Source organism: Pelodiscus sinensis, chromosome 20 (assembly GCF_049634645.1).
Source record: "Pelodiscus sinensis isolate JC-2024 chromosome 20, ASM4963464v1, whole genome shotgun sequence".
NCBI classification, from domain to species: Eukaryota; Metazoa; Chordata; order Testudines; family Trionychidae; genus Pelodiscus; species Pelodiscus sinensis.
In genome coordinates, this window is record NC_134730.1 from 11,343,818 (window position 1) to 11,370,864 (window position 27,047).

A 27,047-nucleotide genomic window follows, 5' to 3' on the forward strand; every position below is an offset into this window, starting at 1 on the left:
CTACTCAGGTATGGAAAAATTTACACTGGGAACAGCTAAATTATTCCCATCTTGTTTTATTCCACAAATTTGAAAGCTCTCTTAGTGAAACTCTCCATGGGAAACTTCTTTTAGAAAAAAGTTTGATGGAGAGACGGGGCAGTAAAGTAAGCAGTGGTTTTCAGACTAAATTGTTTAGAACTGGATGTATTTGAAATACTTCCTTGTAGAGTTTAATAGTTCAAAAATCAAATCCTAAAATTCAGTTCATATTACAGGTGGACAGCCTCTTAATCCGTTGTCAAGGTCTCAACAGCTGAAAAGTGTCACCAGGGCTCCAAATGTGGGTCACTGGAGTGCCTGGAGGATGCTCAGAGCGCTAGAGCCATCAAATCCCCCTTCTCATCAGACAAACCATTCAGTGTGTTTAAATCCAGCAGCTGAGGGAACAAGTACTCATTACCAGTTATTCATGCATATTCAAATTTTGAGGGTGGTACCAGCACCCTCTGTTTTTCTTTCCTCTGTACAGAATGATTAGTTTAGGACTGTTATAGCAACAACCACTTTATAATTATGTAAAACATCTTTCCTCTTCCCCAAATCTTGGCTACTTTACAGCATCAAAATAAATGTCAGTACAGCAGGATTCTACAAATACAAAGATTCTAATAAAGGCATCAAATTATGATGTAAATCACTTGAAAGTACCTTATAATGCAAACTGGATATTGCACATTAATTTTATTATGAAGGATGGTTAGGGTACTAGGATTTAGTAAATCCAGGTTCTGCTCTAGCACAGACTGTGTTGACCTTGAGCAAGTTGCTGAGTCTCTGCTTCAGCTTCCCCATTATAAAATGGGCAATAAATGCACTGCCCAATCTCACTGGCATCATGAGATGTTCAGATGCTAATAAGTACCTAGAGTTGCTACACAGCCCCCCCCCCCTCCAAAAAAACCCCACCAAACATACAAACCCTGCAGCAGTGGATCTCAGAGCTCTGCTGAACTGACTTGAGCTAAAAATAGTGTAAATGTTCAGTCTAGAGCCCCAGACTTCAAGACTCTTGCCCAGTGTCTGCTCCAGTCTAAATGTCTACACAGCTATTTCTATCCCCATGCTGCAAGCTCAAATAAGTTGACCAGGGCTCTGAGACTCATTGCTGCATTTTTTGTTGTGTCTTTTCTACCTGTAGATATCTGGGTAAATAAAACCTAAGGCATGCAGGCTATGTAACTTTCTACAGCTCAATTCAGTACACTACTTGGAAAAGTATCTTTAAATATTAGCCCTCTGCTACAAATACCAATGCCATTTACTGAATGGAGATATACTGCAACATAGGTAGCATCTGGTAGAAATACCCAAGCCAGCTGGATATGTGGCAAATAATTTAACTACAGTATTACAGAATCATCAGAATTTTCTTTAGAAGTCGCATTAAAATGTTTCATTTTACCTACACGTTGCAAATTGTTACTTGTGTGTTACTTGTAGTTTACATTTTTTCCCCCATGCCTTATGTTTTCAGTTCACCTGTTCTCACCAGGGACAGTTTCCAGAACACCAAACTTCACACGTGGATGGCAGCTCATTATATCTTGTGATTGGGGCAGTTTTTAACTGAGCATTTTCCAGAGAAGAATTACTTCAAGCTCAGGCCCTAATCCAGGAAAGCATTAAAGTGTTCTAATGTAAGTTATCAACTTCAGTGGCATTTAAGCACAAGCTTTAAAATGGGGTGGGGAACCTTTTTGGGGTGGGGGCCACTTACCCACAGAAAAATGCACAAGTGAGAAGCAAAAAAACCTTCACTGATGTTGCCTCTGAAGGAGAAAGACACACCCCACATTCCCATTACACACCAGGCCTAGGAGGTCGCAGGCTAGTAGATTTTGTGTGCTCCAGCCCCATGGTAGGGCGGCAAGGGGGCTGCCCAATGTTGGGGGAACCTTGAGCCTTGGGCTGGATCCAGGAGGCCTGAGGTTCCCCATACCTGCTTTAAAAGATCATATAGCATTTCTTTTTTACCTACATGTGATAACACAAAGAGAAAGGCAGTACTTGCATGTAGTAGGATGTGGTGGGACACAAAGAATTGCCATCTTTTTACTCTAATTTATATCTAAAACTGTAAGATGTTTGCTTACCAATTCTCTTGATAATTTCTTCACATTCTGTCTCAGAATTTGATTCAAACACCAGACAGTCAAAGGTACTGTGTTCCGGGGTCCCCGGTGAAACCCTGAATAAAAAAATTCTTATCAATAGACAAAAATAAATCCAGTAATTCATAAAGGGGGTTAAAATGGGGTACAGGAAGTACCATAAAAGCATCTCCTCTCCACATCTGATGTGTCTGTCCCTGTTCCACATAAAGTAACAGCAAGGCTAGTGGTCCAGGTACATGAACAGTGATGGCACGCATATTGGACCCACTGCTCATAGCCCCCTTTTTCCATTTATTGACTGTGGCACATGAGGGAAAGCATGCCAAATCCAACCTACAGATCTTTCAAAACTTTTTTAAAAAAATGTAATGGATAAATTCATGATCCCAAATACAGGGCCTCTGAACTAGGTTTGTCCCACAATCAACACTTACGCAACACAGAAGGCAAAAAGATTGTTGCTGTCCAGACGGCGACCCACACAGGAGACCTCTGGATAGGGGTATTGCATCAGAACCTACAGTGTAAGTCAAGAGAGAGATTGGGTTAGCAACAAAGCTGACAGTTTAGGATTCAATTTCAGTGTTTGTTCACTGAACCTACTGTTTGATATTAAATGGATTGTTGCAAAGGGAAATTCTTTTCCATGTAAAATGAAGTCAGAGCTGCGGCCACTATGCATATGACACAAAATAGTTTTCTCGTTCTTATATCACTGTGTACACCCCAAGCTCAGTGCACATTCTACAAGCTAAAAACACAAATGTAAAACTATGCTAAGGAAAGTGAGAGGACACAAATCAGGGTATTTAAACACCAACATGTGGGAATGCTTCAACTAAACTCGAACATATCTCTCACCTTGGAAGAGATTCTCTCTTGTATGAGGACTTCAGTTTCTTTCACATCAAATAAAACTTCCTGAATAAACAAACAAACAACTTTTTAGATTTGTTTTAGAGAAAGGTAATAAGAGAACACTTAAGCAAGAGTGATGTAAATCTTATGAAGCATAGTTTTTTGGGAAGCCTTCTCCCACTAGTGACAAAATCCACAGATCACAACAAATGGTTGGTGCAGCGAATTAACGAATTTAGTTTTCAGCTCTTCAGACTTTGGTTCAAATTCAGTGTGGTCATGAATGAAAATAACCATGGTGATAATCTTTGGTTAGCCTCTGGTAGTGGTGGCTTGGGGGGAGAGGAGGGGGACAGGAGCCAGTGCTGGGGAAGCCGGCTTAAAAGCTGGTTCAGTCCAGCACCATCTTCACAGTGCCACCTACCTTTAAAATGCAGAGGTGCGGCAGTTCCAGAGCGAGCCTCCCCTTATCAACTAATTGGTGTAATCGATACAAATTGTATCAACTATACGATTAGCAAAATACCCGTTCCTTAACATCCTTAGTGACAACTTCAAAATCCTAGCTCTGCCAACTTAAATGCCAACATTAATCTGCCCACATTCATAGTACAAAACCACCAAGCTTGAATGACTAAAGAGTAATTGTAAACACAGCTGGATATGATTCTCATTTAGCCTATGTTCCTCAGCTTTTGCCAGCCACATCACCCCCCCTTGCTGTCCCCCTCCACACACACACTCTCCAAACCAATACCCATCTGTTCTATGCCCGCTCAGCCAACTTAACCATAAAATTAATCCTCAGCATTTCTATAGCATCACAGGGTGGACACCGCACTTTACAGCTGGTTAGTATGCCAGACAAACAACAAAATCCCTCCCTATGGAGCCTATATAAAAAAGGCAGGAGAGGATACAGGACAAGAACCTTGAAAGTGACCTGAAGAGAGAAAACAATGCCTGGTCTGTGCCTTTATTTTCCTTCTTTAAGAGGTCTAAAGGAGGCCTGACATTTTTAAAGGGTTCTCCTTTAGTGTCCTTAAATCTGATTAGAAATGACCAGTCTTGTCTTCCCAGAATTTGCTGATCAACTTGGAGGCGTGCACTGTGCCTACTCTGAGTCTGGTTTGACTCAGCTGGCATGAGGGTGGCAGAATTGGGCTCTTCCATTGTAACTCTCTCTCTCTCTCTCAGTGGTCACTCAGTAATGAGTAGGACGTGTTCCTGTCACACCCCTATTTGTGGATCTGTAGATGGCTAACCAGCCCGACTCTGGTGGCTATTGGAGGGACGCGGGGCAGTTTTTGCCGCTCTTTTCTCCTCAGCCTCTCTTTGTTTGTGCTGTGATGGGACCTCTCAAATTGCACCACCCCCTCATGGATTTCCGCTCTCCATTGGGGACGGTCCTGGGCAAGGTTCTCCCACGTGTCGACACTGATGACGCACTCTCTCATGTTTGCCTTCAACATGTCCTTAAATTGCTTCCGCTGCCCCCCAACGCTCCTCTGTCCTTCCTTCATCTCAGAAATCAGACTCTGTTTTGGGAGGCACTGATCAGGCATCCGGACCACATAACCAGTCCAGCAAAGTTGTTGGTAGATGATGATAGCGTCAATGACTCTTCCAGGAAACCAGTGTTTGTGCACCTGTCCTCTCAAGGGATATTTAGGATTCTCCTGAGGCAGCGTTGATGATATTGTTCAAGTTCCTTCAGGTGACACACAAGGAGCTTTGTCGTGGCACTGATGTCCAGGTTCTCAAAGACCCTTCGTCTCAGGTGGGGAAAAGTAGAGTTTGTGCAGCTTAGGCAATGCTGGATTTCTGCATCAATGTTGAATTTGGCAGAGAATTCCAAGATATGGGAAATGCTCCACATTTTCCATCAGTTCTCTGTTGACTTTGATGGTACATGAGATTGTCCTGTCGGCGAGGGCTGATGGAGCACCTTGGTCTTTTTGATGTTCAGCATGAGGCCGAGATTCTCGTACGCTTCAGCGAAGGCACTTAAGATGGTCTGAAGAGCTACGGGAGAAGGAGCAGCGACCATATTGTCATCCGTGTACTGGAGCTACATGATCAAAGTCGTGGAGGTCTCGCTTTTGGCTTTCAGTCTCCGGAGGTTAAAAAGCTTCTCATTAGTTCTATAGACAATCTTCACGCCATCTGGAAGCTTGCCGTCAATGAGATGGAGGGTCATGGCAATGAAGATGCAGAACAGTGATGGGACAATTATGCAGCCTTATTTGACTTCCATTTTGACCTCAAAGGGCTTGCTTCGAGATCCGTTGTTACTCCGCACTGTGGCAGTCATATTGTCATGAAGCAGCCTCAGGATGCTGATGAATTTTTTGGGGCATCCGATCTTTGAGAGGATGGTCCACAGGGCGCTACAATTGATTGAATTGAACACCTTGGTCAGATCAATGAAACTCATGTATAAGGCGACATTTTTCTTGCAATTCCCAAGCAGTGAAGATCATGTCCCACTATTCCTCAGAATGGTCAGAAGCCACACTGGGATTCTGGGATAATTTCTTCTGAAAATGGCAGGAGTCGATTTGCAAGTATTTGAGCTTAGATTTTCCCTGCCATTGCCAGGAGGGAGATGCCGCAATAGTTTCCACAGTCCGATTTGTCACCCTTCTTGAGGAGACTAACGATCAGTGTGTCTCTGAACTCTTGTGGTATCTACTCCCTATTCCAGATCTTGAGACTCAAGAAATAGAATTGTTTGTGGAGCTCTGACCTGCCTTCTTTGAAGACTTCAGCAGGGATTCCGCCTAGTCCAGTTGCCTTGTTGCTCTTCATCACTTGATGGCAGCTTGGACCTCATTCAGGGTAGGAAGTACTGCAAGATCGTCCCTCGGTAGTTGCTGAGGGATTCAGTCAAGGAATTCTGGGACTACGGTGGAGGGGCAGTTCAGGAGCTCGTAAAAGTGCTCCCTCCTGCGAGAAGCAATGGCTTCACTGTCTTTCAAGAGTTCAGTACCATTCTTTGATCTCAGGATTAATTCCATGGTATTCTCAGTCCATAAACAGCTTTGGTGGCATTGAAAAAAACCTCTTTTGATTTCTGCAAGATGTTGGAGCTCTCATGCCTTCTCAGTCCACCATTGATTTTTCAGAGTCCTTATTTTGCACTGGACATCTTCCTTGACCTTGGCATGTGCTTCTCTCTTCTTTGTGCAGTTGATGTCACTTTGCCAGGCCCTGAAGGCTTTCCTTTTTACCTCAATGATACGTTCAATTTCCATATAATTCTCATCAAACTAGTCCTGATGCTTACTGGCCTGGTAGCTAATGGTTTCTCCACAAGCTCCAATTATGGCATTTTTCAATTGACACCAGTGTTCTTCCACATCTTCAGAGGAGTGTTCTGTCGGCAGCTTCCTTTGGAGCGCTATCTGGAAGGGACTTCGTCTGGTGGGGTCCTTCAAGCCTTGTACATTGATCTTTCATTGGATCAGTTTCTTCCGAGTTCTCCATTTGGTGACAATCCTAATCACCATCATGGATCAGATGAGGCAGTGATCGGTCCGGCAGTCATCAGCGCTAGTCATTGCACGTGTGAGTAGGACATCGTGCTGATCCCGAGAGCAGACAATGACATAATCTAGGTGTCCAATTAGATGTAAAACTTCTCCTTCACAGCATTTTCGGCATCTAAAGTTGGTGCGTGAGCACTCATGACAGTTGCCTGTTGGTTTTTGGCAGGCTTCAAGCGGAGAGTCATGAGGCACTCATTAGTGCTGACAGGGACTTCAGATAGGATCTTTGTCAGTTCGTTCTTGATGGCAAATCCTACTCCATGAATTTGTTTTTCTTCCTTTGGGGTTTCTTTCTAGAAAAAGGTGTACCCTCTGCCTTCTTCTCTTAGCTGTCCTCCTGATCTATACATTTCTGCCAGGGCAGCTATGTTGATGTTAAATTGTCAGAGCTAATGGGCGATAATTACCATGCGTCTTTCAGGTCGTCCACTGTCTGGATTGTCCATTAAAGTCCGAATATTCCATGTTCCAAAATTTAACCTTTGATTTTGACCGCAAAGAGGTGAACCCAGTGGATGTGGTCATCTAGCCGGGGGCTGAGGTAGACTAGATTTAGGGCACCTTTTCTAGCTCTCTCCCCATACAGGGTGAGCAGAACGGATCCTCAGTAGGGCTGCTCAGTCGTGGATGCAGCCCCAGACCATTCTACCACCTCGGTCCTTAAAATGGAATGACTGATACACACATCCACTGCCTACATGCTGATCCACGACTAAAAGCTTCTGGATTTCACAATCCTGCTCCTGTCGTCATTTGCCAGTCGCTGTAGGGCTTAAGCTTAGAAGAGTAGCGCATAGGAAGACGCTTGTGCATGACTTGTTTTAATGTGGTGCAGCCACCACACCTCACTCTCTGGGTCGTCACCTCGTCGTGGTGAGTGGGCTTGCGCGTTCCAATGAACCCGAGAGCGATGCCATAAGGAGTCTTGTACTCCTGGTAGGGTCACCCGTGGCAGCAAGGTCAAGGGGGAGAGACTAGACAAAGAACGATCCTAAACGTCCTCAACAGCAGAACAGGCGGAGGATAGCAAGGGTAATGCTACAACGGCTATGAAGGCGGATGAAGGCTGCAGTGGACAGGAGACTCCCAATCCTCATGGATTTCATGCCATTGGACTTGGGCCTTCTATCCATCAAGGATTATAATTCTACAGGGCAGAGAACACATTGTTTTCCTCAAGAACAAAGGCATTCTTTGTAATCGGTACCATGTCACAATGAGCCGTTCTGGCCAGCCTGTATCAACTCAATCCACTTAATCAAGGGTGAACCAAATGCAATTTTAAATTTCAAAGTTTAATGACCACATAGCTTTCTGCTGAAAGGAATGGGAGAATTTCTGTTAGCAGCACTTCTACCAGGCCTCTGTAGATACAGTAGTAACAATATTCAACATAAATGCCCAATATATAAGTATCCCAGATACTTGTTGCATATGCACTTAAGACTCTTGGTGCATGAATTCAAAATACAGAGATATGGTTCTCAAGCGCTCTGCGTTCCTTAAGGGAAAAAAAAAAATACAGTCTCCCCAACCCATTCTGTTTTGATTCATGCAATAGACACTGACAAGCTGAGCACCAAATACTGTTTCAGACTCTTACAAATGCACAAGCCATTTGATTCTGTCTCACTAGGTTTGACAACCAAAGGGGAATCCTAACTGTATTGCTAACACCTTCCAAACACACAAGCTCTTCCCTGAGCTCTCCTATACACTCACCCTAGAACATACTTAGTTTCTTAGCTAATGCCTCCATTGCCACTGCATGAAGGCGGAAGACTTTCACCTACGGGATGGCAGGAAACATGTCACTTGTAGCAGCCACATGAAGGACGAAAGCCAATCCATAGTTACAGCTGAGTCTAGACTTCCATTCCAAGCCCTGTTCTCGCACTGCCTTTTGATCAGAGTGACCCATTTGACTGGGAATTGAAATGCTTAAAGCTGTGGGTAAGAAGCGTTTTTCCTTAGAATCTGGAGAGTGCAGGAAGTGTCGACACTACAAAATCAAATAGTCATTGCGGCTTAGAGCTTCTCCAGTGCCGAATGCTTTTTTTAACCCATCTGTTCTCAGCAAGGACAAACATTTCAAGAACAATGAACTTCACAAATGTCTACAGCTTTAGTTCCTGAGAATCCCTGCCACACATACACCCAGTGCCGGGGAGCAGGGGAGGATTTTTTGGACATTAAAAATTAAGGAAATTCCCAAACAAAGAAATCTGACGCGGGGGGGGGGGGGGGGGGGGACAGGAAAAATTATACTTACTAAACAAGTAATCCCCCCGCCCACCAGCAAGCCCTTACAAGCTGAAGATTAAACCAAAGAAACCCAAAGAGCTGAGAATCTAGAACAGCACAGGCACCACAAACAACCTCCTCTCTGCCAGTCTTCCTGTGAGATCACAGCTAGATACTCACCTGTGGGCACAGGTGCTGCTCTAACACCATGGGTATGCCTTGATCCAACACCTCTTTGCCACCGTACTGAAAACAGATTGTGGGCGAGGGGGTAAATAAAATCATGAGCACATTAAATGAAAGTCAGTGGGGACAAGAAACCCTCCCACTCCAGTCCATTGGAATCACAACTCTTACCTGTCCTACGTTGGCCTGGCCCAAGTACCGCAGGTTGTAAAGTAGTCTGGGGAGAAAGAAACAGAACCACTAGGCACATCTCATCCCTCCAACACAGAGCACATTCCTCAGGTCTGTCCAGCCTCACCTGCCCCCCTGCAGACACCGCTCCGCCTTCTCCTCTTTGCGTCTGTGCTCATGTTGGAGCTGGAAGCTGGGGACCTTCTCCCGCAGCACTTTCAGGTAGGGCAGCAGTGGCTTGTACATTCCTCCATCATGCCACTTCCACCGGATCAAGCAGAAGCTCAGTGGCTTGCCCTTCAGCTTCTGCAGCACAGTCCCTGCCTGAGGGGGAGGAGAGAGCCAGGGCACCCATTGAGGAAGGGGGCTTGGATCATATGCCAATCCCTCCCTCTCTGCCTGCTTTCTGTGGTGTAGCAGTGTTAACAATGGAACAACAACCCAGCCTGGCCTCACTCCTGGGATCAAACCTCAAGCTGCCAAAACACAAGTCCTCCAACAGCTCCCTTTCCTGCTCACAGAGCTTGTGGAAACGGTTCTGTAGCCATTCCACCACCAGATACCTCATCCCTCTGCCTACCCTAGACCAGTGAGGCTTCCACTTCAGACAGGATCTCAAGAGAGGGAGCACCCCATCAGCCTCCGAAGGCAGGCATTAGTCTGACCATGGGCGCTTCCCCCACCTGTCCATTGCGTGCATTTCTCAGGGAAAAGCCACTGATCTCATCGATGACGTCTCCAGCCAGCACCACCTCGTCTACCTCAGCCTGGCTCTCAGGAAGCACCTCGATGACGAAGATCCGGCCGTCCAAGTATCTGAGGGCACAGCCGAGACACAAAGTTCAGCTGGAAGGACTGCATGAAAACATCCCTAGTGGCTGGGGAGGCGGGAGTCCTCAGGCCAAAAGAATAACTAATGAGGCTCTATGTCCCTTGGCCTAAACAGCCGGCGTCACTGGGCAGACCCAACGCTGTTTTTCCTCTCTGTTTTTGAACTGAGAAATTCTTACATTTCAGACCCATAGATCACAGCAGCATCCAAATCCATCCTGTGCCCACTGCAGCATGGACACAGGGATGTCAAACAGCAGGGGAAGGGAGGAGGAAAGCCAATCTCTTACCTGAGCACCATCCCCAGTTCTCTGCAGGGTACAGTCTCATAGGTCACGCACACCTGGAACACAGCATCTGTCAGCACGGCCTCCAGCAGCAGCTCCAGGCAGCACAAGAATTCCCTCTCCAGCCCCTTTCAGCCTTGCCAAGGAGGGGCTCAGCTGTCCCCATTTGTGTTTGCCCCATTTACATTTGGGGGATGTGCTGAATGGGAGCCAGGAGAGCCAATGAAAACAGACCTTCCAGCTGCAGTCTGTGTGTGACTAGAGGAGAGCTGGGAAGAAAGCATGGAATTTCCAGTGATATCCATGCCAAGGGAAGGACTAAAGCTTAGAACAACAGACATGTGACTAGAACAGGGAATATTTAGTCAGACACAATCAGGTTATTTTCTTTGTTTTTGGATTTTTTGGATTCCTCTGTGCTGAGTCCATGAAACACCTCCCTACCCCACCCCCCGGTGATTTTTTAACTGAATCCCAGGGAAGCAATTCTCTGTGTTTTTAATGTTATGGATTAATCTTTTTCAATTGCTCTAACACCTACCAAGCATGTCCTCTGTGTTTTGTTAATAAAATCACCTTTTTAAGACTATGATCTGATCCCTGTGTCCTAGAAGCAGGAGGTTCTGTGTTCACATGCCTTAAATGGCAAGGTCAGCTATTAGGGAAATAACAGTTTGTTTTCAAGCTCTCTCCAGAGGGTGGGTTAAGGAACTTGAGGGTACCCACAGGAAGAAATTCCCAATTGTGTCTTCTTGGGTTCTCAAAGGGTTGTGGCAGCATACTGCCCAAGGTCAGGGGAATCTGTGACCTTGGGGAGTCTTTAAGCAGAAGCCCTTATTGGCAGAGTATTTTTAAAGTCTCTTGCAGGCCCCCACCTTCTGCACTTCAAGTGCCAGGGTGGGGACCAACCTTGACAGGGGAATTGCTCTGAGATGCCAGGCTAAGACCTCTGTAGTCGGAGGTCATCCATTTATCCACAGAAGAGGTGCAGCAACAGTGAGCTGCAACCCAACCTTGAGAGACCACCGCTATGTTTTCCAGAGGCTGCTCAATGCCCGCCTATGATGCCCACCTCAGCCAAAGTTTGTTCAGACTTCAGCCTCTCTGCTGCAATTGCCAACAAGAGCACTGACTGCAGTGGTGCTTTGTGAGACAGACACAGCCTGCTAGAAACTGGACGGGGGCCGCCACGGCTACAAGCCATGCCTCCCTCGACCTTGCTTAGATTGCCATGTTGTAATGACCTTTGGTCACTGGCCTATGAGACAGTGGAGCCCTGGGTTCCAGGTCCCATACGAAGGCAGCTTTGTGACTTCACCGACACACGTCTCTAACCTGGGGTTTAGGCAGGATCAAGGCAGACTCTGGAAGGATAAGTCTGCAGGACACACACAGGCTAACCCTGTATTCCCCCCAGAGAAACAAAACAAAAAAAGAAATTGAGTGAAGCTGACCAGACTATTTTCATTGTTTAACCCCCGAGAAATGTAAGCTGTACAAGAGCACCAGTAATAACTGTGGGAAGGAAATTCCTTCAGTTCTAGATATCTGCAGTGTTAGTCACTTAACCCGAGTCCTGCAAACATTGATTTACCTACTTCACTTTACTAGCAGGAATGATCCAAGGGACCCCTGGGAATAAAGCAAAGCAGGGAAGTAAATGTCTGCTGCTTCTTTAAGTTAATGTATCACATAACGGACTAGATTCTCAGCCCATGTTATCAGACTGAAGTCAGTGCAGAGCAATGTACCTATGCTGATTTGCACCAGCTGAACATCTAGCCCATGATTTTTAATCTGGCACTGTCTCTTGGAGTCTAACAACATTCTATGATTATGATCCTGGTATTCAGCAAGGGGCCACCGAGCAGATGGAAGGAAGAAGAATAAAACCTTGAATCCCACCTCCGAGGAAGAGCAGAATCTTACCGGCAGCAGCCAACTTTCATCCAAGAAACTGGAATTCTGCAGGCAAAGCACAGCAGAGCAACTACTGTCAAGTAAGGAGACGAAGATCTCTGCGCACAGAGTTGTATTAAACACACACCCCTGTATTAAGCTGCTGCCCTGACCAGTTTATTACAGTACCTGCAGATCCAGGGAGAAATTCATCTCTGACACCACCAGCATCAGTGAGAGGAATGGCTCTGTAACGGGGGGAACCAAGGGCTAACATTACTGCCAGATTCCTCAGCAGCTGCATCCTGACTTATACCTGTGACTCAGGGACACTGCAGAGGTCCAGATCAGGTCCAGATTTTCCATGGAACTAGTAGAGAGCATGAAGAATATGGCCTCCAATTTGGAGTTTTAAATCTTCAGTGCCATACTGGGTTAAGAATAACAATACTTGCCCAACCGTACAGCTCAACAATATTTTGCTCTTTTCCAGTGCCTTATAGCCAAGGATCTCAAAGCACTTTACCAACCTCAAAGGATTAACCTCATGGCAGCCTGTGAAACAGGAATTAATATCCCCATTTTAGAGCAGGGAAAACGAGAGTGACTTGGTCATGGGGTCACTGACCAGTTTACTGGTCAACCGGACTGAGACCATTGCAAGATCAGGGCCTAAGCTCCCAGAGCAAGGCTGTGAACGAGCCAGGAAAAGACTCCAGCTCTCTGCAGGCATGCACGGTAGGAGCGCTGTGCTAGGTCATGCAGCCACAGAACTTGGACCAAAACCACACAGCAAACAAAACTAACCTCATTGCACACAACAGAATTCTAATTCATCTATGGAAAAACAAGCAGCCCTCTGGACAGGGAAAGGGAGGCTAGATGAGCACACCAGCCTGTGGACACAGAGGGAGCTGCCGGTGGTTAGCAGGTCTTTTATATCTTCACTTCCGGAATGTTGGTTTTTCACCCCTGTCAGCTTTACAGCTGGTCAGATCCATGATTCTAAGGCCTTGTGAATGCTAGTCTTTTTTTGCAAGAACACCCACAGCCATGGGCAATATAGGCTAGTGAACGGGCCACATGAGTGGTCCCACTTCATTTCAGTGGGCCACAAGATTGTTGTACCAAACAGTCTCCCAGGATAGGGTAGTTTTGCTAATGGCACTTGTGTACCTAGAATTTGCAGGATGTGCCAAATGAACTGACTCACTTCATATTAGGGAAGTTAGCTATTGTGTAATTGAATAGTTGTGCAACTGCATAAAATATTATCAGTTACACAACTATTTGATACTCCCCAGGGGCAGGACTGGCAGCCAGTGTGCTCTGGAGGCAGCAGCACGGGGTGCCAGGCGGGAGCTGGTCCATGAGGGGAGCCAGTTTAAAAACCAGCTCCCCTCACAGGCCGGATGCCTGCTGCCCCACACTGCTGCCCCTGATACAGAGGCAGCAGTGCAGGGTGGCAGCAGCCCCTGTTCATGGTAGGGGGGCATTTGAGCTCTCCACGGACAGAGGCTGCTCTGTGAGATGTGGAACAGCCTCTGCCCGCAAGGAGCTTGGACCCCTCCACAGACAGAGCCTGCTTTGTGGCAGCCTCCCTAGCCCTCCCTGCTCCACGCTGCTGCCTCTGATAGAGGCAGCAGGGTGGGGGGACAGGTGGCACTAAGGAGCTGGTGCTGTGGGGAACTGGTTCCCTGTGCGTATTGGCTCCCAACTGCCCCTCTCACTCTCCACACTGCTGCCTCTTTATCAGAGGCAGAAGTAAGGGGGTGGTAGGGCAGGCGGATCTGGTGCTGTGGGCAGCCTGCTTAAAGCCAGCTCCTCATAGGCACCGGCTCCTGTTCCCTGTCACTTGCTGCCTCTGATACAGAGGCAGAAAGGGGGTGGGGAAAGGAAGCACGTGTAGTCAATAGGATTAACTGATAAGCCCAGGTTTATTAGTTAATCATTTACTCAGCTATATGCTAACACCCCTACTCCATATACCCTTGTTTTAAGTGCGTGTCACTTTAGTAATACTAGCAGGAAATAAAACTACATGAACAGATGTCCAAAATGGTTTAAAAGCCATTCTGTGACCATTATAAATCATCCTACTTAATTTTCCATATCTCAGGTCCCTGATAAAACCTTGTGATTGATTGAAACTGAATCTTAATGTCTAATGTACCTTCCCAGCATCAAGGCCACTCACTTCCTTCTGCCTAGACAATTAAACAGAGACTAGCTTTGCTCTCTGCTCTAGTTCTGGGGCTGTGATGCCTGGTCTGCAAATGCTGTGAGGGAGGGGAGGGGGAAGAGTAGGAGGTTTAGATCCAAACAAGAACTATTCCACTGGCTTTAAAAACCCTGAGTGTTACTTCTCTTCATTTTAGATTTAGTAAAACTTACAAAAATAAAACATCCTCACAAGATCAAAGCTCTTTGAATAAAAGGAGGCTGATTTTTTCTGGTATCACGGATGTGCTTAGAGTCCTCCTTTGATTGTATTGTCTTCACCCCAGTTTAGTTTGCAGCTGAACAGACAGGGTGGAAGAAAGGAGGTAGGAGAATCCATATTTTACAAATGGGAAATTGAAGAACAGAGAGACTATATGACTTGCCCAAGGTCATAAAGGAATTTTGTGGCAAAGCCAGAAATTTAACCCAGTTCTTGGAGTTGCCAGCCCATCCTTCCTTTCTGTCCTGGTTAGAGGACAGAGTTTTCTTATAACCATTCATAACCACGGTTATAGTACTGAAGGACAAATTCATTCACTGATATAAACTTTGCTGAAGTCTATGGAGTAACACGAGGAATAAATTTCATCCTCACTGCAAATTAATAATCTCATTTCATCACTTGAAAGGGTCCCATCACAGAGTCCTTATGCAGATAAAATTCCTAAGGAGGTGAATGAATAAGCAGTGCAGGATGGAAGCTATAATAAATCCAGGAACTGAAGGTTTTTCAGGATACAACACTGCATACCCAGGCTTTCAATCAGCTTCACTTCATAAATAGGCAATACATGTTTTTAGACCAACATCTCAACTACTTGTGTCCTTTTAAGTAACGTTACTGAATTTTGGAGGAAATGTTAATCTTACCCATGAAATCTTCATTTCCCAGCACTGAGATGAGAGGATCGTAACACTGAAATTAAGAAATGTAAAACAAAAACACACACAGAAATACACATGATTTAGTTTTATGCCATGAACTGAACAACATGGCCAAAAAAATTTCTTAAATTCTACACTTTAAACTGCATCTGTGGTACAGGTTGAACCACTCTGGTCTGACACTCTCTGGTCTGGCAACATCTGTGGTCTGGCATGATCTTAGTTAGCCAGATGTCCACTTATCCTGGGTGTGGCCAAGTTTCCCGCGGTCCCATAATGTTTTTTTTACAGCCACCAGTCCTGACTCAGTGCTGTTATTTAGCTCTAATTTACCCCTAAATGTCCTCTAACAGCCCAGCAAGCAGTGGAAGTGTGGGTAATGCTACTAGACAATATTGACTTCCCGTGGTCTGGCAAATTCTCTGGCTTGGAACCAGTCGGATCCCAACGGTGCCGAGCTAGAGATGTTCAACCTGTGCAAACAGGGAGGAATGAACTCAAAGAAGTTCTGGGAGGTGGTTTTAGCCTGGCATCCAGCAGCCCAGATTTTTATTTGAATCCTGTGGAGCCTGTTTGCCTGGCCTAAAGAATTCAAGGGAGATTTCAGATTTTTCCTATTTTTGGCCAGGCTGCAGTTACAAGATATATCGGTTCAAGCAAAATAAATAAATACATCTTTCTCCTTAGACCCAAGATTTTGGCCAGTTCTTAGTTTAGCCAAAACTGGTTTCTCTATTGACCCTCATCATAAAGGCATTTCATGGGGAAAGCTCTTCCTACCTCCAGCAGCTTTGGAGACCGAACCAGCTGTTGAATGGCAGTAGCAAGTAACTTCTGATTTAAAGCTAGGCGCAGGAAGTACCGCCCTCGTCCCTGTGCTGTCAGTACCTTCTCACAAGAACTGGCTTTCTCTATCATGATTGACAAGGGGGTTACCCTATAAAAGAAGAAAAATTAAGAGACGCTAGGAATTCCCACTTTTCATTTCAGCTCTGAAGCCAGGAAACATTTACAGTGATGTCCCATTCCCAGGCTCGGGATGTCTTCCAAAAGGGTCTCGGTCACTCACTTGTAATGGGGTTGTCTCCCAAGAGCTGTAATTGTGCCAGTTTCCATCATGCCACCTGCCACAGCTCAGGGCAACTACACCTGTATACCCCCTTTAGGGTCCAGCAAGAGCACCAATCTCAGGTTTCCTGCTTCCCTGGCCATCACTTCGAGTGGAGACGTGTTTCACTCCAGTCTCACCGGGTTCTTTCCAGGAGGCAGTGCCCCCTGATCATACTGTGCCAGGGGCTGAGATGCAGGCTCGGTGAGGGAATTGGGTGCTGGCACTAGATTGGGACAGGGGGTTGGAGTGATGGCACTTACCTTGGGCAGCTGCCAAAACCTACCAGCACATCCCTATGGTAATAGCTCCCAGGCAGGGGGGCCAGGAGGTCTCCAGATGCCACTGCCCACAAGCACTGCCCCTGCCCAGCCAATGGGTGCTGCAGAATCAGCGCTTGGCATGGGGACCACGCAGAGACACCCCCTAGGCACCAGAGGGATGGAGCTGGCCACTTCTGGGAATGGTACAGAGTGAGGGCATACAGGCAGCCTGCCTCAGCCCCGAGTCATACCATCCTCTGCGCCCTTTTAAGTCCCCTGGGCAATTGGCCCCTTTGCCTGCCCCCTCTCAGCAGGCCTGTCCCTATGCAAGTTTACTGTGTTCTTAAGGTACAAGCACTGCAGAGAACACATATTAAGGAACTTTCACACATGCTAATAAGCTTACCAGAGATCCCGCACCCCCCGCCACTCTAATGGCCTCTGGCAGACGCAGTCCTTTAAAAATTCACCCAAGAGGTTTTAAGTTCATCACTGCTACAGCTCAGAACAAACACCCAGTCTTACAGGCCTCAGTAGACACTGTCCTTCCATCCCTCCCTTAAGGATTGGGGGTCTCCAGGAACCAGGGGTCATATCCATTGGCTGGATCAGGAAGAAGGCCTTGCATCTGTTTAAAATTAGGCTATTTATCCAAACAGTCTTTCTTGGGGAGTTGGGCCTGGGGAAATCCACTTTTAACCAGAATACATGCACCTGTCCGGGAGGGCGGGGGGGGGGGGGGGAGAAATGGCTTCAAAGGGCTGTTCATAGAGGAGCTATATGAACGTTATCCCCCTCCCAGCAGAGGAGTTCCACACAATTCCAGAGTATCACACACCGCAGCCCATTTTTCATGCCACAGACCCAACATCTGTCCAGAATTCTGTCCTGCAAAGGCCACTCACAAGCCACAAGTATCCTGCTGAGGCAGTTGCTCTATCCAGTGCCAATAATCTCGTCTTTTGAAGCCCAACACTGGTTCTGAAGGAGCAAGAAGAGAAGATCCTTTAGGAAGGCCTTCTGACTGGGAACAAGGAGCCCGATTCCCCTGGAGAGACTGCAAAGGCAGTCAGTCATTCTGTCCATATGGAGCAACCCCCCCAGCCAACACAAACGATTCTCCAGGTATCAGCGGGGTAGCCGTGTTAGTCTGAATCTGCAAAAACAACAAGTCCTGTGGCACCTTATAGACTAACAGATTTATTGGAGCATAAGTTTTCATGGGCAAAGACCCACTTTGTCAGATGCATGCATGCATCTGACGAAGTGGGTCTTTGCCCATGAAAACTTATGCTCCAATAAATCTGTTAATCTATAAGGTGCCACAGGACTTGTCGTTATGATTCCCCAGGGAGTTCGAGGCATCTGTGGTTCCTGCCTCTGCACATCCCTGACAAGCACGGCATGCACTAGAGATGCGAAAAAACAGTTAAAAAAAAAGTAACCGTTAAAAATCCTAGGGGTCACACACACACAGCGGGCTCTGCAGTATAAAGCTTATACTGCAGAGCCCGCAGCACAGCTGGCTCCCCAGGAGCAGGGCTGGCAGCCGAAGCCAGTGTACGCGGGGAGCCGGCATAGAGGATAAGCTGACTCCCAGCATGTACTGACTCATGTCTGCCAGCCCTGCTCCTGAGGAGCCAGCTGCACTGTGGGCTCTGCAGTAAAAAGCACGGGGCAGCCATCTCCCTGGAAGCAAGGCCAGGAGCTGGTGTGTAATCATAATGGACACTGAAAGGCTGATGTTTATTGGTTAACCATTTAAATGGTTACTCTCTTACACCCCTAGCATGCACTAGTCTGTGCCATTTCCCCCCTCCCAGGCCTGCCCCCACCCTGCGGCACGCATAGAGCAGAAGCGATCACTCACGTTGAATTCCTTTTCGAAGGATCGTTTCCAGGATCTCGCAGAAGGGGGCTAGGTGTGGGAAAGCGTCAGTGCATGGGCCGCTCCCCTCCTTGATGCCGAGGATGCACGCTGTGAGAAGGTGGGAGGCAAGCAGAACGTGAAGGGTGCCTGTTCACATCATCTCATGGGACTGGACAAGCTGCTGTTCTAGCCAGACGTAAAGCAACAGCTCACGGAATAACTCTCCTGCAGTCAGTTACCATTGGGCTGTTCCATGGGGCTGGCAGGACCCCGAATGGACCAAACTCAAGTCACTTGGGCAAATCATGTGCTCAGCCCCCAGAGATATAAGATCAATGTAAACACCAGGAGAAAAACAAACTCACTTCCTGCTTCAGGCCTGGCTCACGACAGGCACCGCGGTCTATGGAAAGAACACAGGCCTGGACATCAGGCCTGCCCGAGTTCTAACGTCAGCCCTGCCAAAAGCAAGTCCAATCTCTGGGGCTGAGTTTTCCTACCTAGGCAAGGGAGGACAGCACTGCTCCACCACTCCGGAGGGAGGCAGGGAGGATTAGGTAGTGTCTGTAAAGTGCATGGATGAGGTGAAGCGTTCACACAGTCTTTCATTTGAAGCATGCACAGAAGATCCAAGACTGAAATGTGTCAAGCACCCTCAACCCTCCTTGATGGTCAGAGACTTTTGGGAGTGCTTGATGCCTGACTGGACTGGGTACAAAAGCCAGCACCCTTCCCTTCTACTCATGAGGAGGATGGGGGTTTCAGCAGCTTGGAAACTGCTGTTGTTCCCTTTCTATCAGCTCCCTCACTGCTGATGATGGGTAAACCCTGTTAGCATCTGGGGAGCTGGAGCACAACATACAAAAGAAAGTGGCTTAGAACAAGTCCCAGGGAACAGGGGAATCACAGATCACTGCCTGAGACAGGACGAGCTGCCCTGCAGAAGATTGGTTTCACTTTCTTCTCTCTCTCTGGGCTCCCGCCACGTTTCTCCAAAGCCAGCAGCCTTCTCTTACTTCCTAGTACAGCACAAGAAACCAGCTGGTGCCAACAGAACTAGAGCCTGACAGCAAGCCTCACTTCTGGACCTGAGCCTGCACTTCTACCAGAGAGAGCAAATCAGGAGGACTAAGGACCTTGTCTCCTTACACAGATTGTTCAGCAGCAGCAGTCACCCCAGCTGTGGCAGAAGCACCTCCTTTCTCATGCTGTAACCCATCTGCCCCATACTCTCCTGAATCAATCTTCACTGTCAGGTGCTCAGACCCGCTTTTGCGCTGGTTCTGCAAAGCCCTGAGCGCATCGCTAGTGGCGTATAAATAATAGTGAGCTAGCGAATGGGGGCAGCAAACCGGGGAATTTGAAAGGGAGTCATAATATAATTGCTAGGGTTAGGACAGGCCTCATCGCCAGTGCTAACACTGCTCCTGTCTCCTCTATCTGCTCCTGTATCCCGACAAGAGAAACTAACTACGAATTTGTAGAGACTCTGACCTGGATTTCCCACTCATGGAAAGACAGGCTGGGGAGACCGGCCAGCATGAAAGGTGCCTGGTGGTGGAATCTCTCTGGAAGCAAGTAGGAGAACTACAGGAGGAGGTGGCTAGGCTGAGAAGCCTCCCTGCACATTAGAAATTCATCGAGAGTATTCATATTAGGGATAAGCGATGAGGAGTCCTATGGCACCTTATAGACTAACAGATGTAGATAGCATAAGCTTTCGTGGGCAAAGACCCACTTTGTCAGATGCATGTAGTGAAAATTCACATCTGGAATTTCCCTCCCTCCCCCCGCCAGTAAATTTTTTAGCAGGCTGGCCAGCAGCTCAGCTCAATCCTGGCTCACGCTGGGTCCGGGACCTACCCCTACTGGGACTCTGCATTTAAAGTGTATTTGGACCCGGGTGGGCAGGGGCAGGCAGCTTGGCTCAGTTCCAGCTCACACCGGGTCTGGGAGCTCAAACCCCCCTTCTCCCCCGGCCTTGAGACAGGGGCTGTTGTCTCTTTGTCAGAGACAGCAGCACAGGGCAACAGGCAGCCAGTCCACAGGGCAATAGGCAGCCAGTCCAACTGGCTCCTTCATGGATCAGCTCCCACCTGCCACTGTGTGCTGCTGCCTCTGATATAGAGGCAGCAGCACAGAGTGGCAGGGGGCTCCTTGAGAGTAAGGCTGGAGTGCACTGGCTGCTGGGCCTGCCCCCGGGGACTACAGAATAGTCAACTACCCAATAAGAATTTATGACGTTACTTGATTATCCAATTAATCGATATTTAACATCCCTAATTCATATGGTGACGTCCAAGGCTATCCAGCTACAGAGGACGCTGTTATACCCCTTCAGGAGGAGGAGATGGCTCTGTCACAGGGAGGACACTGAGTGCTGGTTAGACAGTGCCCTGCTACAACCAACCCACCACAGCAATGAAGAATCATTATGCCAGGAGGGTTTCTATTTCCTTCACCAAGGAATACTGTTCTGGGAAGGACTGCTGAGCAGAGGTATCATCTACCTATTGAAGAAGGGGAAATGTATTTTTGGATACAGACTGGCTAACCTAGAGAGGAGGGCCTTCAGCTCAGTTCAATGGGAGCAAGAGACAGAAGCCCTCAAGTTTAAAAAAAGAGAGAGAGAGAGAGACAGGTCAAAATCTGGAAGAATCATGAACCACTATAGCAGGGATGAGGGAGAGGCAAGAGGGAACATAGAGCGGAAATAAAAGCAGTGTCAGATCTGTGTATACTAATATGAGAAGTACAAGGAATAAACAGGAAAAACTGGAAATGATAGTGAATAAACACAACTATGAGATAGCTGGTATCGCAGATTGGTGGGATAATGACTGGAATATTGATATAGAAGGGAAGGAAGGATAGGGGAAAAAGGGGAGGAGTGTTGGATTTTTCAAGAACAAATTGTATCAAATGAACCTGAATGGTTTCTTTGACAGAGTAATAAGTCTTGTGGATAGCAGGGAAGTGGTAGATGTGGTATGTCTTGACTTTAATAAAGCTTTTGATATGGTCTTGCATGACCTTCTCTTAAACTAGGGAAATACAATCTACTGGTGGGTCAAATGCAAAGTACTCTACTTTTAGGATCAACTGCACTCATACAAAATGGGAAATGACTGCCTTGAAAGCAGTACTGTGGAAAGAGATCTTGGGGTTATAGTGAATCACAAGCTATATTTGAGTCAACAGTGTAACACTGTTGCAGGAAAAAAAGTAAATGTCACTCTGGGATGTATTAGCAGGACTGTTGTAAACAAGACAAGAATTCTTCTCTACTTCATGCTGTTAAGGTCTCAACTGCAATATTCTGTCCAATTCTGGGTGCCTGAGTTTGGGAAAGATTTGGAGAAAATCCAGAGAAAAGCAACAAAAAATATTCAGAAAACATGACTTGTATGAGGGGAAAAAAATGGGTTTGTTTAGTCTGGAGAAGAGCAGACCAAAAGGGGAAATGACAACAGTTTTTAAGTATATAAAAGGTTGTTAAAGCATACGGGAGAAAAACTGTTCTCATTAACCTCAGAAGATAGGCAAGAAACAATGGGCTTAAACTGCTGCAAGGTTGGACAGTAGTTAAAAACTTCCTGTCGGGGTAGTTTAGCACTGGAACAAATTGCCTAGGGAGGCTGTAGAATCTCCATCATTAGAGGCTTTTAAGAACAGGTTAGACAAACACCTGTCAGGGATGGCCTAGTTATCACGTAGTTCTGCCTTGAGTGCAGGGGACTGGACTACATGATCTCTTGAGGTCCCTTTCAGTCCTACTCTTCTAGGAATCTAAGAATCCTCCTGCCAGCTTGTTTGACTCCTGAACAGGCATCCGGAGACACTCCCAATTGCCCAAGAAAGGAAAGTGACTCACAGTGAGAAACCATCTCAGCATTAAACTCTCTGAAGCCAAACCACCTGCCGATATCAGCATACAATAGCTGGCTTCTGTAAATATTGATTCGTTTTCTCTGGGCTACCTGCTTTGCCCTTTAATCTTACAGGTCTGAGCCCTACACAGAAATTTGCAACACAGCTTTCATTTTACTAGGTATCCAAGGTGTAGGGATGTTATAATGTGTGTAATTGATTAACTGTGGAAAATTTCAGCGGTTACACGCACAGCAGTTACACGCACAGTGGCTCTCCAGGAGCTGACTGTATCAGAGGAGCAGTGTGGGGTGGCAGGCAGCTTCCTAGGAGCCAGACCAGGAGCTGTATGTAGCTGTTGGGGTAACCAATAAGCATGAGCTTAACGGTTACCTGTTTAAATAACTCCACTCTTACATCCCTACACACATTAAAGTAGTGAATCCAGGGTTCCTTCATCCAACTCATCCTCAAAATAAAAAAAATGCGGAGGGACCAGTCACCAGAAAAAATGTGTCCCCAAAAGAGATAAAAGGCACAAGCTTTTTATAGATACCAAAGATAGTATCAAAATATGCATATGAAGGGATGGCTGGTTTCCAGGAAAGGGAAAGATGGGGAGGGGGGGGAGAAGGTTGTAAAGAAAGAATGCATGGCGGCTCCACCCTCCCTTGGAGGAGAAACTGGATTCTACCTGGAAAGGATGACAACCCAGAATAAAAGTGACTGAGGTCTATTACAGCCTGGCTGAAGGAAGAGGCAGGACTTTTCTTTAGCTAGGCTGGTGACTCCATGGCAGATTCTGTACAGTTGTTTTAGCAGCATTTGTTCATCTAGAGACAGCTTTGCAGATGGCAGCTCAAAATCCATGAGGACAAGTGAGTCTAAGGCCCTTGCAGATAGACATTCTTCCAGGGAATGCACACAGAGTGTTCTAAGGCATGAAGCAGGTGTTCTGGCAGCTGTGTGTGTGCAGAGGAGATGGGCAATAGGGTGTGTACCAGGATCTTCCCTTGCTCCCATTTTATTACTTCCCTCACATATTCTCTGGTGGTCAAACCATCTTCTGGGCTACAAGCTGCTCCTACCAGAGCATATTAATGCCGCCTCTTCATTCAGTCACATTGGGGTCACTCAAGACTTCAAGGAGAGGTAAACTCTCCCCAGGGCTGATCATGCTGTGTCTGTACTGTTCCCAAATAAGGTTACTCTGTGCAGAACAATCTCATCCCCATTCCTTCTGGTTTTCTGTAAATGCCCTCACCATGGCATCTCAATACAACATCAGGATGCTTACATCACAAAGCATTGGTGTTATCTCACTGAATCACCCACCATGGGCCCGGAGATTAATTTCAGGACTTTGTTAGTGACCCTGGTCATTGTCCTTAGGGCCAACGTCCCCACAAAAAGACTAGCCAGACCAGGGCAGCAGATGACAACCTTACTAGGAACCCTGTAAGCGCCACACTTGCACTCAGATCCGCTGCAAGACACATGTCCTGGGCTGTGCCCCAGCCTGGGGAATCCTCACTTAGCCAAACATGAGGTCAGCGAGGCTCTGGAGTCTCCCCCAAGCCCTCTGACTATCCAGCACCTGCCCTACTCGCAGCAGCATCGGTCACACCCCTCCTCTCAGCCAGCCCTTGTAAAATCCCTCCAACCATGCAACCTCATCTCCTCCCACCTCCAGCCACTCACCTTTCAGGGTCCCCAGCAGCGGTTCTTTCCCTGTCATGCTGCCTCCCTCCCCCCCAGCAGCAACCCCACAGACACCTGCAGCAGGGCTCCACCCAGCGGCGACTGGGAGTCCCTTCCGCAAACACAAGGCAACATACTGGGAGATGCCACTCTGTCTGCAGCAGGCAGGGGGGAGCAGAGGAGTCAGGGCCTAATTCAATGGCCTTACTGGGAACCCACAGGGCTGTGCCATAGGGAACTGAAATGGAGGGATCTCCTTAGATCTCCTGGAGGGGACTAATCATGCTTCTGTGGTATTGGTCTTGGGTAAATGACTAGTAGGTGATAAAATCACCCCCCCCGCAAGGACGAGATTTAGGCTGTTCCACCAGCTTTGGAATGTTGATAGTTATTACCCTGCAACAAGTCAGCGGCGTGATGACGCTTTTCAGAGAAACAGACTAGGGATGGCAGGCTGGGTTGCATCCTGACACCTCTGAGGAGGGCCAAGGAAACCCCAGACTCATTATCATTAATTATTATTATTCATGAATGTGTCTTTTAGTAACCATTAAACATTATGATCTGCAAAGGCAACACTCTTCAATCAATTACATTTCTTCACATGACTGTCTGCACTACAACCCATACCATTAAATCGGACTATAATAATTAACGAGGCCAAACAGGGGTGTTGGCAATTCCAAATAGGAGGCCTGTGCCTGTCACATTAGCCCCAGGACTATCAAGGCGCAACAGAGTGAAATTTAAAATTAATCTGCTGAATGAAATTTCAGTATCTCGTTGAAACACACATTGTAAAGCCTTTCATCATCAGAATGAAAATACTTTTAAATTCATTTTTGTTTCTTCATCTTTACTGCTGTAATATTGCTTAGAAGCTACAAAAATGTGTATTATCAAACAAACCCTACATTAGATAGAGCCACAACTCACTTAAGAATTGATGGTAGCACAGAAAGCTAAGGCCACATACAATTAATAATATTTAATACATTTTATTTTATATTGCATCTTTCATGCTACTTGTCCCAAAACCTCATACTTTTTTTTTTAACTTCTCCAGGCCTCAGTCCCCTTACCCATAAAGTGTCCTGGCTTCTTAAAATAATTGCTTAGAGGCTTGGTGGAGGTTTGTCTTCACATCAGGGCTAAACTCGAGTTAAGCTACCTATGCAACTTCAGCTACATCAATTGCGTGGTTTAAGTAAAATAGCTTAATTCGGCTTTTTATGCTGTCTACACAGCAGAAAGTCAAAGGAAGAACACTGTTCGTTTGATTTCCCTTACTCACATGAAATGAGTGTTACCATGAGTCGGAGTAAGACATCTTCCAGCTTGACATTATTTCAAAATAAAAGCTTCTAGTGTAGACACGCAGTATGTTATTTTGAAATAACATCAGTTATTCTGAAATAATGCTGTGGTGTAGACGTACACTGAGTTAATGTGCTGGGCTGCCTTCCTGTGGAATAAAGGTGGGATGGGAAAACAGGAATCCCAAACCCCATGACTTAGTACTTACATGTGTTAAAGGCAGATCTTTCTAACAGGAGGAAAGGCTGAAACCACTTTAATAAATGCAATATAGATGGATAAATGAAGAATTTGAGCCAGCAGGGAGAGGCCACATGGCTAACAGAAATGGCCAGAAAAAATGATTTTATCACTTGCAAAAAAATGTTTAATAAATATGGGGAAAAAACATTTTTCTCTAATTTCAGAGGGGTAGCTGTGATAGTCTGTTCCAGCAAAAATAAGGAGGAGTCCTCAGGCACCTTAAAGACTAACACATTTATTTGGCATAAACTTGCTTGGGCTGGAGCCCACTTCGTCTGATGAAATGGGCTTGAGCCAAGAAAGCTTATGCCAGATAAATTTGTTAGTCGTTAAGTTGCCTCAGGACTCCTTGTTATTTTTCTTCTAATATTTTTTTGTTTCCATTGAAAAGATCAAATGATCAAAACTGATTTATTAAAACTCTTTGTATTTTTTGCAACCAACAACCACTTTTTTGTTGTTCTTGCTGAAAACTGAAAAATGTTTGGGGTTTCAGTTTTTCAAATAAAGACAACATGGTTCTGATGGCAATGGACATGTTTGGATCTCGTGGAGCTCCTGGGACGTTCACATGGAACTATGTGAAACTGGAGAATTCACCGAAAGAAGGCTATCTCCTCTGCTTCCACCTCCTTCTCCCACCCCCAACCTGTTTTGCCTGTGACTGCCATGCCCTACCCTCATCTCTAAGGCCAGTGTTCCTCAGCCAGTGGTACGAGTATCCTTAGGGGTACTCGAGAGAAGTCTGGGGGTACATCAACAGAACTGAAATTTGGAGAAAATCGAATTTTTGTTTTTAGTTGTACAGCACTTTATTTTTTTTGTACTTTTTACACCAAAAATTTCATCACCTTCCCTGCTACAATTAAGTTGTTCAAACAAATGTGTTGCATTTTGGTAGAGAAACATTTTGTGTCTGAAAACTCTAGGTACTGGCGGTACTTATAATTTTTTTTAAAAGGGGTACTTTATGACAAAAGGTTGAGAAACACTGTCTAAGTAAGGCCATGTCTGCACTAAGGTCATTTTCTATACATTGCTCAGTCTCTTAGCAACACTGGGGTTTCTAGTGTAGGCAGGTCACCAGTTACTACCAAGGTGAATACTGTTACAAACAGCAGCCCCCAGTGGCCCCTCTACACTAGGATTTCCAAGGTAGCGAACACCAGTAAAGCTGACCTGGAATAAGAAAATCAAGCCAATTGTTCCTATAGTATAACAAGGGCCTGAAAATAACTGTAAGTAAGGATGGAATGGCAACTCCTTCACCAAAAGCAATATCCCAGACCCACCCGGCACAGAAACAAGGTACAGTAAAACTCCATTGGTCTGGCATCCAATGCTCCTGCATTCCTGCTGGTCCGGCACCATCAAGAACCCGGAA

At 46.3% G+C, this 27,047-nt stretch overlaps 1 protein-coding gene across 2 annotated transcripts in view; it reads right to left on the reverse strand.

Annotated features, from left to right (window-relative positions):
• Positions 1-24,214, reverse strand: part of LOC102446731 (uncharacterized) — a 36,236-nt gene extending 12,022 nt beyond the window's left edge. The window contains exons 1-16 of one of the 2 annotated variants that reach the window (XM_025178111.2): positions 24,104-24,214; positions 18,533-18,640; positions 17,568-17,643; positions 16,072-16,228; positions 15,277-15,322; positions 12,373-12,431; positions 12,214-12,249; positions 10,288-10,340; positions 9,850-9,982; positions 9,294-9,490; positions 9,167-9,212; positions 8,990-9,055; positions 3,018-3,077; positions 2,591-2,673; positions 2,136-2,230; positions 5-419 (exon numbers count right to left, since the gene is read on the reverse strand). In XM_025178111.2, coding sequence (XP_025033896.1) covers positions 385-419; positions 2,136-2,230; positions 2,591-2,673; positions 3,018-3,077; positions 8,990-9,055; positions 9,167-9,212; positions 9,294-9,490; positions 9,850-9,982; positions 10,288-10,340; positions 12,214-12,249; positions 12,373-12,431; positions 15,277-15,322; positions 16,072-16,228; positions 17,568-17,643; positions 18,533-18,640; positions 24,104-24,140 — 1,287 coding nt within the window. In that variant the 5' untranslated portion in view covers positions 24,141-24,214 and the 3' untranslated portion in view covers positions 5-384. Of the gene's footprint in view, positions 1-4; positions 420-2,135; positions 2,231-2,590; positions 2,674-3,017; positions 3,078-8,989; positions 9,056-9,166; positions 9,213-9,293; positions 9,491-9,849; positions 9,983-10,287; positions 10,341-12,213; positions 12,250-12,372; positions 12,432-15,276; positions 15,323-16,071; positions 16,229-17,567; positions 17,644-18,532; positions 18,641-24,103 lie in introns of those variants that run through there. The other variant, XM_025178110.2, reaches the window with a different exon arrangement.
• Between the last annotated feature and the right edge of the window lie 2,833 nt (positions 24,215-27,047).